Raw genomic sequence first — 14,387 nt, forward strand, 5'->3', positions numbered from 1 at the left:
GGCCAAGTCACCTGACCTACATGTCTTTGGACTGTGGGAGGAAACCCACGCAGACACGGGGAGAACAGGCAAACTCCACACAGAGGACGACCCAGGATGACGCACCACGGTTGGACTACCCTGGGGCTCGAACCCGAACCCAGGACCTTCTTGCTGTGAGGCGACCGCGCTAACCACTGCGGCACCGTGCCGCCATTTCTTTTATGACATGCCATAAAGGATATTTGCTCAACACCCAATTCCCCGCGTTGCACCTGCTGCCTTCACGGTCTTTCTCGGAGTAGAAAATTATTTCCCCCTGAAGTTAAGCAGCGGCGTTTTGCATAATGACATTAAGTCGGATGTGTGAAGGCAGGAAATGTGCCAATCATTTTCGCTAGATTGCCGGTAACGACACGTCTGCCTTACCCTAGCAGATGAATCTTTCCTTTCTCGACACGCTCATTGTTGGATTTGCTGTGTAACGGGACATTTTGTGTTCAGTATTATTACTGACTAATTACTGTGGTCACATGGTCAGTCAACCCGTGCAGGTGCGTGTATGCAGGAGTGGTTTCCTTCCACTTGTAACGTGCCATAATTACACAAGTAGTATTGGTGCAGTTCTCCGCGTCGTTTAATTTTACGTTACCATTAGCGACAGCAGTCGGCGTGGGTGAGCGTAGTATCTAAAAAAAATCAGTGGGCGCCACTGGCTGGCGAGTAACCGAGCAGGTGTTGGTCTACAAAACTGTTTTAACCAGTAACCTTCGATAAAAGTACCCAACACCGTCTCTGCGGAGACCAGCCGTTACCGTGACCGTAAACCAGTGGCGGCAACCTGACGGCATGAAGTGAATTCTTATGTAGGAGAACACAAGCTGGCATTAAAACGGATCATTCTTCACCAACATCCCTAAACCAGAACCGCCAGACTGGTAAAAACGAGGCTTTATGAGAGGAGAATGGACTATCGGTGCATGTTCTCCCCGCGTCTGCGTGGGTTTCCTCCCACAGTCCAGAGACATGTAGGTCAGGTGAATCAGCCGTACTAAATTGGCCCTAGGCGTGACCGTGTGTATGTCGGCCCTGTGATGGACTGGCGGCCTGTCCAGGGCGTCTCCCCGCCTACCACCCAGTGACTGCTGGGATGGGCCCCGGCATCCCCACGGCCCCGAGTAACGGTAAGCGGTTTGGATGACGGATGGATGGAGCATCAGTCAGTCCACCCAGAGGCGTTAAGTACATGTTTGAATTAAAGTGAACTTGTAAGCGACACAGCTCATCAAAACCCTAACTCGAGTATTTTGATTGTAAGTCGAGGTTTGGTTTACCGTCATTTGAAGCACAGTACAAACATGTCATGTTGGTTTTCGTCGGTGACGTCTAAGGGGAAAACTCAGTACAAACAAACACACAGCCACCGTGTCGCCTCTGTCGGACTAGTGTATGTAGATGAAAGTGAACGGTGTGTGTACTTGTCACTCTCTCACTCCAGCACACAAGGTTTTCCTGAGGCCAGGACAGCGGGATGCTGCTGAGCTGAGCCGAGCTGCAGGCTGGTTACCCTGGTAACAGTTGCCGTGCAGCAGGACTCTGCTAGTCCGTCTCCTGAAGCTTGGCTGAGCAGCTCTAAACCACAGCCCTTCCCTGAGTAAACCTGGCCCACTCCGCGCTCTCTCTCTCTCTCTCTCTCTCTCTCTCCCTCCCTCCCTTCTCCTCCCTCTTCATCTCCTGTTTTCTAAATCACACGATTAAAAAAACTCACGCCAGCTTTAGAGCATCAAACTCACGGCCGTACGGACTAATGTTTCATGACAGAGACGTTGATGAATGCGCTATCAAGATTTATTTCCCTGAGGACAAATAATTGTGTTTTTTTTTTTTTTTAACATCCAAACTGGAGCTGTAATGAGCTCGTTTCCCATTTGAGCTGTGAAGGTTTTGTGTCTCACAGTGCCCGCCTGGGAGAACCCACAGTTGTGTGGAAATCATAACGTTGTAATGTGTAGTGTCCCTCATGGCAGCGGGCGTATCTTGATAGCGCTGATATCAGTTTCTGCGCTGTTGACTCTAACTTTTGGGGTGACCCCCCCCCCCATGTCTTGGGGGGAAAAAAGAGGTTTCTTTGGCAGCTAACAGTTCTTAACTTACAGGTAGCCTGTCCAGGTGATTACTAACAAGCCGGTCTTTTTGCTTCAGACGCCACAGCACATTTGATTGCTTTGTGTGTGTGTGTGTGTGTGTGTGTGTGTGTGTGTGTGTGTGTGTGTGTGTGTGTGGGGGGGGGGCTCATAAGCACAGGTGCTTGCAGGGTGTTTCTGTGTTTACTCAGACACGTTGGACTCTATTAACCCTCACTGCTGCTCTCTTTCAGCAGCCTTCAGTCTTCTCACAGAGCCTGAACTGATCTTAACGATAACACCACTTCTGGGACCCGACCTTTAATCTGCTCTCCGCTGGCCGAGCAGCTCCCGAGTCAACCCCAGAACTAGTCAGGCCCGTGTGGGTTTATCACCTACCTCAACACCCCTCCCCGTCCCCCTCCGGATCACAGAATAGGCCCGCGGAGAGCAAATTAACGAGCTGGTCCCGCCTGTCACTAACTCGTCTTAACTGTGGTCTTCGTTCCATCTAACACTCCCCCCTCCTCCTCCTCCTCCTCCTCCTCCTCCTCCGCCCCTCTCCGCAGCGCTCGGAAGCGGCCGATCCCTTACTACCGGCCCAGCCCTTCATCCTCCAGCTCCGCCAGCAGCCCCTCCCGCTCCAGCCGCAGCCGCAGCCGGACGTACGACAGCTACAGCAGCTACAGCCACAGCAGGAGCCGGAGCCGGAGCAGGAGCCGGAGCCGGAGTCGGAGCCGGAGCCGCTCCCGCAGCAACCACAGCTACAGCAGCTACGAAAGCCCTGGCTTCTGAGCGCACCAGGACGTGAGAAGAGGCAAAAAAGGAAATGGGGGGAGAGAGAGAAAAAAGGAGAGAGAGGAGGTTTCGGTTAGGTTTAACTGTGCTCTGGTTTGGTTATGACGTGTATCTTGAACCACACCGTGCACAGACCTGCTTACTCATCCCTAGCTGTCACCACGTACCGTGCTGTGGACCTCTTTCCACCGCAGAGCCCGGATAAACCAGAGTTCTGATGTAGTGCATTACTAGTATGGAGTCCTGCTTGAAACGTGTAGCGCCGTGGTGCATTCCCCTGCGCAAGCTAGTCCTGAGGGAAAAAAAAAACAAGAGTTGTCCCGAGTCAGAAATCAATTGGCCGAGCCTAAAGAACAAATCTTGCTGTGCGTGAGCACTTTTCTATCTTCCCACCACGCAAAACCAAGCAAAAACGAATTCGCCGAAGAAAAAAGAAAAACAAGAATATACAGTAAAACCCATAACGGCGGAGGTACGAGATAAAAACAGGAGACGTCGGCGGGCGTCCATTTTCAAGGACACATTAGATCGGAAACACCGTCCCCCCCGTCCCCCCCTGTCCCCCATCCCGTGACATTATTTACCACAAACTGCTCTGTTTGATCAAAGCACAGAGATCAACAAAAGTCAGAACAAAAATAAGTAAATAAGTAAATAAAAACTCAGCAGATGAAATGAGGTGCAAAATAAAACAACTTTTTTTTAACTCTTAAAAGCTGTACGATAATAGGCCGGCCTTGTATAGATCTTAACTCTGGCTTTTGTAAACTATGCACTGTATATTCCATATAGCTGGAGAAGGCTTGTCTGGTGGATACGTAGCATGCCGCATAAGGAGAGAGAGAGGAGAGAGGAGAGAGACCTGCTGCTCCCAGGCCTGGGATACCTGGACTCGGTGATGGCTCCAGGATGTACCCGTCCCTCCCTCGCCCGTTGGCCCCTACACTACTAGCTCCACCACCGGCGTGCCGAGCCGGACGGGGACGGCGGAGGGGAACAAGAAGATGATCCGTGATGTACTTTTCCTCTCTCCCCTGTCTACGTGATTCTATATTCATTCTGCTACGTATGACTGTTTCTGTGTGACCTGCGAGGTGGCTGCAGCGCCACCTTGCTGTACAAGGAAAACTTATCTGCAAAAAGCATCCATGCACTCAACGTGGGTCTGTTTTAACCACACCTATTTATGAATCTTAATTTATTGACCTATTTATTTTTTTTGGTTATTTATTATCTTTTTATTTATTTGAATATGAATCTTTTCTGTGTTTTTTTTGTTTCTATGTTTCTTGCCACGCGCTCTAAAAGCGGCGTAACCACGCCCCAGAGGTGTGTCGTGTCTTCGCGTGAGGTTGCTGCAGATGTGTATCCGCGTGTGAAAATGTATCCGTGTCGTCCCGCGTTTCACCCTCATAGTCGTCATGACGATGACCAAGGCTCGCTTATGACGTAAGATTAGCGAGACCCAGCGCGTCCGCGGGACTCGCGTCTGTGACGTGCGTTAACGGTGCCGCTCGCGGGGGCTGCTGTCCGAACGGTTCCTTTTGGGTGCGAGTTGTCACGCAGCTTCTGCCTGCGCGAGGAGCCAAGGCGTCAGACTTCATCCGTGGTCCACGTGGGTCCGCTGAAAGAAACCTTGACCCGGAGCTCTGGTTTTCTTCCGCGCCATGGAAGTGGGGAATGTTGTCGTGGAAGTGGGGAATGTTGTCATGGAAGTGGGGAATGTTGTCATGGAAGTGGGGAATTGTGTGGGCTAAACTACCATTTGCTACACTACGTTGTCAGCCAACAGTGTCTCCCATGTAATGGGCTCCTCTGGGCTTGTTTTCAGAAGAGTACACACACAAACACACACACGCACACACACAAAGTCTGATCTGCCGCGGCAAACCGGCCGGCTCTGCACACACGTTCAAGTGCTCCTCCATCGCAGTCCTCGACTGGTTGAGAAACTGATGATGCAATCAGGGAACGCCCTAAGTCTTCCTTCCCATTCGTCGAGCCTCACGTCACTCAAAGTGTAAACATTCCCGCCCCCCCCCCGTGTAACCAGATAGTCAGCAAAACCTGTTCAGTTATTCCAAGTATTAGCCCTTTTGATTCTGTAAGAGTCATAATTTGTAGTGTAAAAAAAAATAAATAAAAAAATTATTCCTGACAATAAACATAAACAAATGGGAACATGGCTCCATGTCAGTGTTGTCTTGCGTGTGCTTGTTTCTTTTTTCTTTATCAAAATGTACAAAGTTACGCGAAACCGGACTTTCGAAAATAGGACCGGATACCTTCACCGTTCTGTACGTGCTGTACGCACATTGGCCTACAGAGGGCGCTGCGAATGTGTGTGGCGCCAAATCTCTCGAGAAAACTTGTGACCTCAGCAAGACGCCTAGAGCGTTCCGCTGCGCCCTGGCGTGACGTCACCCTCTTGCTTCCTTCCGGGACAAAGATGGCCATCGATTACAGTTATACCACAGGTAACGCAGTCGGTTGGCAGGGTGATTATAGATAAAGGGGCCATCGTTACACAACTGTGGACGACAAAAACAACAACAACAGACGAGCGGGACGACTTGCGGGCGGGCTTTACGTAAGTCTTGCTGAAAGCACGGCTTCGGTAAACAAAGCCACTTTTGATTGGTTGTGGGAGACTGTGAGCCGTGGAGCGAGACCGGAAGCCCCTGTTCGAATGGGGGAGCCGCTCATGCGAATGCCAATGCTGACTAAGTGTTCAGGAACTTATCTCCACCGTGCCACAGCCTGGGGGCTCCAACACAGCCCTGCTAGATGAAGATACGGGACTACAGCCATTATAATCCTGGTCCGAAAAAGCATCACTTATTAATTCCCTGCTAATCTTTGCAGCCCGGTCCCGGCCCTCCCCCTCCCCCCCCCGACTTCCTGTGGCGTTCACCGGTGTGTTTTGTTCCCAGCGGAGTCGTCTTGGGAATAAAACCGGAGATATCAGGAAAGGACGCGACAGACAGAACAGTTGGCTGCCTTAGCAGTTATCTTTTTTTTTAACTTCAGTTTCAGCTCAACTTTTAAAGGCGTGTGTGTGCGCGCGCGCGTACTGTCTCTGTAACAACCGAATGACTGAGATTCCATTGCGTATTCGCAGCTGTATCAGGGCGCCGACAGTGCAGGCGTGCCCTGTATGTCACATCAGGTCCTGTTCAGGGCCCAGTCAGAAACCATCTGTTTGTCCAAGTCAAGTCCGGCCTTTGTATGTGTAAAGTGGACCGGAGTAACAGTACCCTCTAGATTCTTCTGGTCCTCTATGGCACTGAGGGAGGGGGGGGAGATGAAACAGTGTGCTGGGTGGGGGGAAGCTTTCCTCTGGATTCCATTCTAGTGCTACGTCTGCCACAAATAGACATTCTAGTACCTTCCATGAATAGACAAGGGGGCTGGGGGAGGAGGGGGTTCCAGACAGAGGGCAGGGCCGCATGGGTTGGGGTGGGTGTCAGTCTGTATAAAAGCTCTAAACTCCGAGGCACACGGCACTTCCAGAAAACCTTTTTTTCCGGAGAGACCAAAAGAAAGGCTGCTCTTCCGTTGTAGCGTCCCGCGGCTCTCCAGCACAGCTCTCTCGCCTACGCATCTTGAAACCAGAGACCATGACAGAGAGGCGCATCCCTTTCACCCTGCTCCGGACCCCGAGTTGGGACCCGTTCCGGGACTGGCACCAGGGCAGCCGCATCTTCGACCAAACCTTCGGCATGCCGACCCTGCCTGAGGAATTCCCCTCTTTCCCCACCACTCACTGGCCCGGATACATGCGGCCCTCCATCCTGGCCCCTGACATGAACACCATGATGGCCCAGAGCATGATGGCACCAAACCCGGTGATGGCCTCTGCTGCCGCGATGGCCCAGCAAGCCCAGCAGGCCCAGCAGGCCCGCGCGTTCACCCGCCAGCTGAGCAGCGGCGTGTCGGAGATCAAGCAGACGCCGGACAACTGGAAGGTCACTCTGGACGTCAACCACTTCTCCCCCGAGGAGCTGGTGGTGAAGACCAAAGATGGCGTCGTGGAGATCACTGGTGAGGGCTTTTCTATTGTCACTGTGTTATACTCGGTCCAAAGCTCCTGTCAGGAACTTTCTGAAGTGTGCAAAACTATTTCCCCCCCCACCGGGTCCCCCCTCGAACGGGTACGTGAGTCGTTGAGCTCACCTTTATGCTACTAATGCCGTACGTTATACAGTCAAAGTAGAGTTTTGATTTAGTTTTGTCGACAAAGCAGCCGTCCGTGGTCCCGACAGGCACCAGAATTGTTGGGTTAAACACCGGGGGGGAGGTTTCAGCTCTTACGAACGCGAGAACGTCACACTTCTTTACGCGCTGCCATTACAGGAAGCCCTGGATAGTGTCGCCGTCCTCACTGACGTGCGACCCACAAGTCACGCACACGGACCTCACACCCCACCGTCCGTCCAGCGGGGCCCCCCGGCGCCAGGTTTAGCGGACCCTGCACAAGTTCCCAGGCAGAAGAACAAGAAAAAGTGAGACGAGTGTTGTGCTGGCGGATGCGGCGCTGCAGAGTTACATAACACCCTCAGACAATACGCAGAGCCCCGTGCATGGAGGGGGGGAGGGGGGGTTGGGAGAGGCCTTGGACCGCCGCCCGGTAGATAGCCGGATTCCTCGGTCCGGGAACACACAAGGAAAGTCACAACGGGACACGCTGGAGTCCGGCGTCAGATGAGCGCTGAGCCAGAACCGCGTTCTGCTTCTTCCCTTTCCTGTAGTTGCCAGGCGGTGTTTTCAGAGTTCATCTCAGGCTGCCGAGGAGCCGCGTTAGGGGGGGGAAGGAGGCTCAGCGGGTTTTCCTAAATTGTGACGCTTTCTTTAAGCCGCTGAATCGTTTTCCGGCTCAGTCGTCCCCCCCCCCCCCCCCGTTTTATCCGCGCCTCTCCGCATAACTCGGGGCGTCAACGTTGTGAGTCAGCCGCTGTTTGTGTTGCTTTAAATGGGGCCGCTGGACCCTTTCCAGGGTGCAGCGTGTGCTCGTATTTATATTCGCCGCTACGTGACCGACCCCCCCCCCCCCCCCGTGGCGGGCAGGCAGGACCTAACCCAAAATCACCCCCTGAAAACCCCCAAAACACAACCCCGGCGTGGCAGAGCGGGCACAACGCAGCGGCCCACTCCGCCACATGACTGCGCACTCGGGGCCTGTGCTGGTTTTGAGACCGTCTGCTTGGTCCGATCGGACCCAACGCCCGCTGTGGCCGGTGTCTGGTGGAAAGAGGGGCAGGTCCCCTCGGAGCACGGTCTTTAATCCGCCTGTTGCCATAACAAACACAACACGGAGCGCCAGGACGAGGGGCCATGTTCCATCACTTGCAACAAGTGTGTGTGTGTGTGTGTGTGTGTGTGTGTGTGTGTGTGTGTGTGTGTGTGTGTCTGCGGGGGAGGTGGCGGGAGACAGACAAAGCCTAGTTAATGCTGCAGAATGCCACCGGGCCGGGTCTATTTCCGCCCCCCCCCCCACCCCGGCTAAAGCCTCATTAATCACACCGCGTTGCCCCGTTTCCTCGTGTCTGTGGCGGCGCTCGCGCACGCCGCGAGGACCGGAGACGCACGTCCGTTCTCCCGCCCGCGTCCCCCGCCCGGACGTGCGCTCCATACACGCCGCCTGCTGAGGGGGGGGGGGGGGCGCCGCAGCCTGCCGGGTACCTTGCAACCCAGCGAGTTACCAGCCAAGCAACCGAGTGGAGTCCGGAAGAGGCGGACGCCGCGGTCTTTAGGAGACAGCAAGGAGGCAGATCTTACCCCCCCCCCCCCCCCACAGTCAGGATCAGGATCAGGAATCAGGATCAGGAATCAGGGATCAGGGATCAGGAGCACTTAGCCATTTCGTTCCATGCACCTGCGCACACGAAATGAAACGAAACCTCGTTTCCCCCCCAGACCACAGCAGTGCCACACAAAGACAAAACCACACATCCGAACTACAACAACACACATATCCAAACTACTGAAAACTACAACAACACACATATCCAACATATCAACAAAAAGAAAATACTGTCCAAGAGAGCAAACGCCAGGATGACTGCCGGACTGCCGGTCTGCAGGGGCTAGCAGCTAGCTTAGCCCGTCCCGCTTCCGCGTCCCGTCAGACCGCCCTCGGTGCTTCCTCCTTGTGCGCAGCTCCAGTCAGGGCCGTGGTCCCTGGGCCCACTGGACACCCCCAGACCAGGGTCCCCCAGCCGATCCAGCGCCAGCTCTCCCAGCCAGACACCTTCGACACACCTCCCCGCACCCCTCACAATGACACCAAAAACACAGTCAAGGCTAGGCGAGGCCGCCGCCAGACCGCCCTCGAGTGTTATCAGAACTGCCGGTCTGCAGGGGCTAGCAGCTAGCTTAGCCCGTCCCGCTTCCGCGTCCCGTCAGACCGCCCTCGGTGCTTCCTCCTTGTGCGCAGCTCCAGTCAGGGCCGTGGTCCCTGGGCCCACTGGACACCCCCAGACCAGGGTCCCCCAGCCGATCCAGCGCCAGCTCTCCCAGCCAGACACCTTCGACACACCTCCCCGCACCCCACACGATGACACCAAAAACACAGTCAAGGCTAGGCGAGGCCGCCGCCAGACCGCCCTCGAGTGTTATCAGAACTGCCGGTCTGCAGGGGCTAGCAGCTAGCTTAGCCCGTCCCGTTTCTGCGTCCTGTCAGACCCCCCTCGGTGCTTCCTCCTCGTGCGCAACTCCAGGCAGGGCCGTGGTCCCTGGGCCCACTGGACACCCCCAGACCAGGGTCTCCCAGCCGATCCAGCGCCAGCTCTCCCGGCCATCAAACGAAAACACAAACTTAGACGCAGGCGTGGACAAAAACACTGCATGGACGACACCGGGCGAGGCCGCCGCAAACCTGAATCCGCGCCGCCATCTTCCCACACCGGAAGTGAAACTCCCCCCAAAAAATAAATAAATAATCAAACTCGACATTAAAAAACAGACGTGGCTCTTAAGCAGCTCCGTAGCCGGTGTTTATGAGAGAGGCCCTCTCGAAGTGCAGCTTCTCTGTAGGGGGACCCAAGGTCACAGGTCATCCACCCTGCTGCTTCCTCTCCTTCACATGCTCAGGGTTTCCCCCACTGCTGCCACTGAAAAGTGTGTTTTCTGTGTCAACAGGCAAGCACGAAGAGAGGAAAGACGAGCACGGCTTCATATCCAGATGCTTCACGAGGAAATACACGTACGTACCGCAACACTTTTACACCACCCGACGCTGCACAAATGAGGCCGTGATACACTTGCCGTGCGTCATAACGGGAAGAACAAACACGTAGACTTGAGACCTGAAGTGCTGCACACTGGCCGAGGCGGTTTGTGTGTTATTTTTTGTTGTGTTCTTGACCCTCGTGTGCACAAGAGGGAGGCCGTGTGTGCGCACACACTCAGACCTGCTGCAGCTCTCGCGGTAACACAACCCGACTCCACTACTTCACAGCGGCTCCTTGACCCGCACACGGCTCTCGGGCCGAACCCACAACGCTCGCCGCTCTCTCGCCACCGCGGCCGTGGGGCTCTCTGTAGTTTAGGTTAGTTCAGCCGAGTCGAGTCTCCTCAGTCTGGGCTGAGCGGCAACTCCGTGTGGCTCTGCTGCCATCCAGGGGCCACAGCGCACACACACACACACACACACACACTCACACACACACACACACTCAGAGCCCCACCAGCCACCGGCCCTCTGCCACCTCGGCGTGTTCAAGCTAGAAAGCCGTAAACACTCTGTTGTCTGTGTAGCGCTAGCGGGGCCGGCCGCACGGCCTCGCCTCGGAGGCGCTGTGCCTCGCCGTGTTTGACTGACCCGCAATCTGACGGCACTTTCTCACCCACCTCCAGGCTGCCCACGTCCACCGACGCGGAGAAGGTGACGTCCTCGCTGTCCCCCGAAGGCGTGCTGACCGTGGAGGCTCCTCTTACCAGACCGGCTATTGAGGCCGCTGAGGTCTCCATCCCCGTCAACGTGGTGGCCAAAACCGACTCCTCAAAGAAGGAGGAAAAACACTGATGTCTATCTCCATGTTATCGCACACACACACACACACACACACACACACACAGAGTTCCCACATTTTTGCCATCCCTCCGTAAAACAGGAGGGTTTAGGGAGCAGCTTATCGCTGCCTCAAGATGTAAGCTTTCCTCTGAAGTCGACTTGCCCCTGCGTGCCAAGCTCGTTGTGGGAGGGAAGCGAGGGGATTGCCCTCGCGGCGGCGGCGGCGGCGGCGGCGCGCCTCCTTCTGCTGCTGATAACGAGCCAACCCCGGCTGTGCACCCTGTGTAAACACATCTGCACCAGTGCCACATGCCTGCTCTTTCTGCTGTAATTACACCCTTCATTTGAATCCAGATAATCCCCAGCTAGCTAGCTCCGCCCACAAACGCTCTTCCCCTTTGTCGCCATGCTCGCTCTACACATCACATCACATCACACATACACACACACACACACACACACACACACACACACAATGCAAGTCCTGATCCTTCCTCATCTGATGCAGCACAAGTATTGCCATTACAAATAGGCCCCGCACAGAGTATAGCCCTGCAAGGAGTAAACTCAACCTCTCTCTCTCTCTCTCTCTCTCTCTCTCTCTCTCTCTCTCTCTCTCTCTCTCTCTCGCTCGCTCGCTCCCTCTCTCTCACTGCCTGTTGTGTTCAATCACTCTTTTGTCAGTTAAGACTTGTAGAAGACTGTTGTTCACCTGGACTTGGCTTTAAACTTCTATTCATTTATACAAACTGAGAATAAAGAACCCACCAGCACAGCGACTCCCTTCTTCTTCTTCTCCTCCTCCTCCTCCTCCTCCTCCTCAGTGTCCGGGGCCCGCCGGTGTGGATGTGCATGCCGTTTACACGACGTCGCCACTTTCCGTCTTCATATAAGTGGCGTCCTCGGTCTAATTTAAGGCCCAACGACATCACCATCGATGAGTGTCTGTAAGAGATAAAGGGAAACAGATGCAGTGTAAAAATAACCGACATTGTTGCTCCTGCTGTTACTATGACAGCAGGTAACTCATCTGATAACTCATCTGATGATCTGTTACTATGACAGCAGGTAACTCATCTGATAACTCATCTGATGATCTGTTACTATGACAGCAGATAACTCATCTGATGATCTGTTACTATGACAGCAGGTAACTCATCTGATGATCTGTTACTACGACAGCAGATAACTCATCTGATGATCTGTTAATATGACAGCAGCTAACTCATCTGATGATCTGTTACTATGACAGCAGATAACTCATCTGATGATCTGTTACTATGACAGCAGGTGACTCATCTGATGATCTGTTACTATGACAACAGATAACTCATCTGATGATCTGTTACTATGACAGCAGGTAACTCATCTGATGATCTGTTACTACGACAGCAGGTAACTCATCTGATGATCTGTTACTATGACAGCAGATAACTCATCTGATGATCTGTTACTATGACAGCAGGTAACTCATCTGATGATCTGTTACTATGACAGCAGGTAACTCATCTGATGATCTGTTACTATGACAGCAGGTAACTCATCTGATGATCTGTTAATATGACAGCAGATAACTCATCTGATAACTCATCTGATGATCTGTTACTATGACAGCAGATAACTCATCTGATGATCTGTTACTATGACAGCAGGTAACTCATCTGATGATCTGTTACTATGACAGCAGGTAACTCATCTGATGATCTGTTACTATGACAGCAGGTAACTCATCTGATGAGCTGTTACTATGACAGCAGATAACTCATCTGATGAGCTGTTACTATGACAGCAGATAACTCATCTGATGATCTGTTAATATGACAGCAGATAACTCATCTAATGATCTGTTACTATCACAGCAGGTAACTCGTCTGATGATCTGTTACTATGACAGCAGGTAACTCATCTGATGATCTGTTACTATGACAGCAGGTAACTCATCTGATGATCTGTTACTATGACAGCAGATAACTCATCTGATGATCTGTTACTATGACAGCAGGTAACTCATCTGATGATCTGTTACTATGACAGCAGATAAATCATCTGATGATCTGTTACTATGACAGCAGGTAACTCATCTGATGATCTGTTACTATGACAACAGATAACTCATCTGATGATCTGTTAATATGACAGCAGATAACTCATCTAATTATCTGTTACTATGACAGCAGATAACTCATCTAATTATCTGTTACTATGACAGCAGATAACTCATCTGATGATCTGTTACTATGACAGCAGATAACTCATCTGATGATCTGTTACTATGACAGCAGGTAACTCATCTGATGATTGTTACTATGACAGCAGATAACTCATCTGATGATCTGTTACTATGACAGCAGGTAACTCATCTGATGATCTGTTACTATGACAGCAGGTAACTCATCTGATGATCTGTTACTATGACAACAGATAACTCATCTGATGATCTGTTAATATGACAGCAGATCACTCCTCTGATGATCTGTTACTATGACAGCAGGTAACTCATCTGATGATCTGTTACTATGACAGCAGGTAACTCATCTGATGATCTGTTACTATGACAGCAGATAACTCATCTGATGATCTGTTAATATGACAGCAGATAACTCGTCTAATGATCTGTTACTATGACAGCAGGTAACTCGTCTGATGATCTGTTACTATGACAGCAGGTAACTCATCTGATGATCTGTTACTATGACAGCAGGTAACTCATCTGATGATCTGTTACTATGACAGCAGGTAACTCATCTGATGATCTGTTACTATGACAGCAGGTAACTCGTCTGATGATCTGTTACTATGACAGCAGGTAAGTCATCTGATGATCTGTTACTATGACAGCAGATAACTCATCTAATGATCTGTTACTATGACAGCAGATAACTCATCTGATGATCTGTTACTATGACAGCAGGTAACTCATCTGATGATCTGTTACTACGACAGCAGGTAACTCATCTGATGATCTGTTACTATGACAGCAGATAACTCATCTGATGATCTGTTACTATGACAGCAGGTAACTCATGTGATGATCTGTTACTATGACAGCAGGTAACTCATCTGATGATCTGTTACTATGACAGCAGGTAACTCATCTGATGATCTGTTAATATGACAGCAGATAACTCATCTGATAACTCATCTGATGATCTGTTACTATGACAGCAGATAACTCATCTGATGATCTGTTACTATGACAGCAGGTAACTCATCTGATGATCTGTTACTATGACAGCAGGTAACTCATCTGATGATCTGTTACTATGACAGCAGGTAACTCATCTGATGAGCTGTTACTATGACAGCAGATAACTCATCTGATGAGCTGTTACTATGACAGCAGATAACTCATCTGATGATCTGTTAATATGACAGCAGATAACTCATCTAATGATCTGTTACTATCACAGCAGGTAACTCGTCTGATGATCTGTTACTATGACAGCAGGTAACTCATCTGATGATCTGTTACT

The 14,387-nt window shown here is 51.8% G+C and overlaps 2 protein-coding genes across 2 annotated transcripts in view; both read left to right on the top strand.

Annotated features, from left to right (window-relative positions):
• The window catches only part of srrm3 (serine/arginine repetitive matrix 3), a 65,758-nt gene extending 62,861 nt beyond the window's left edge, over nucleotides 1–2,897 (top strand). Inside the window, exon 13 of the mRNA XM_056285510.1 lies at nucleotides 2,672–2,897. Coding sequence (XP_056141485.1) covers nucleotides 2,672–2,897 — 226 coding nt within the window. The remainder of the gene's footprint in view (nucleotides 1–2,671) is intronic.
• A 3,463-nt stretch (nucleotides 2,898–6,360) lies between these two features.
• On the top strand, nucleotides 6,361–11,687 carry hspb1 (heat shock protein, alpha-crystallin-related, 1). The gene is made up of 3 exons (XM_056284425.1): nucleotides 6,361–6,944; nucleotides 10,041–10,104; nucleotides 10,758–11,687. The coding sequence occupies exons 1-3, from the start codon at nucleotides 6,521–6,523 to the stop codon at nucleotides 10,924–10,926; spliced, it is 657 nt and encodes a 218-aa protein (XP_056140400.1). The 5' UTR covers nucleotides 6,361–6,520; the 3' UTR covers nucleotides 10,927–11,687.
• The last annotated feature ends 2,700 nt before the right edge of the window (nucleotides 11,688–14,387 follow it).

This window comes from Lampris incognitus, chromosome 8 (genome assembly GCF_029633865.1).
Source record: "Lampris incognitus isolate fLamInc1 chromosome 8, fLamInc1.hap2, whole genome shotgun sequence".
Lineage (NCBI taxonomy): Eukaryota > Metazoa > Chordata > Actinopteri > Lampriformes > Lampridae > Lampris > Lampris incognitus.

What these genes read in the sequence shown, in the direction of transcription:
- hspb1 (XM_056284425.1), top strand. Translation starts at nt 6,521, where the DNA reads ATGACAGAGAGGCGCATCCCTTTCACCCTGCTCCGGACCCCGAGTTGG. An exon ending in TGGCGTCGTGGAGATCACTG is followed by an intron (nt 6,945 to 10,040) that starts GTGAGGGCTTTT and finishes CTGTGTCAACAG; the next exon opens with GCAAGCACGAAGAGAGGAAA. An exon ending in TGCTTCACGAGGAAATACAC is followed by an intron (nt 10,105 to 10,757) that starts GTACGTACCGCA and finishes ACCCACCTCCAG; the next exon opens with GCTGCCCACGTCCACCGACG.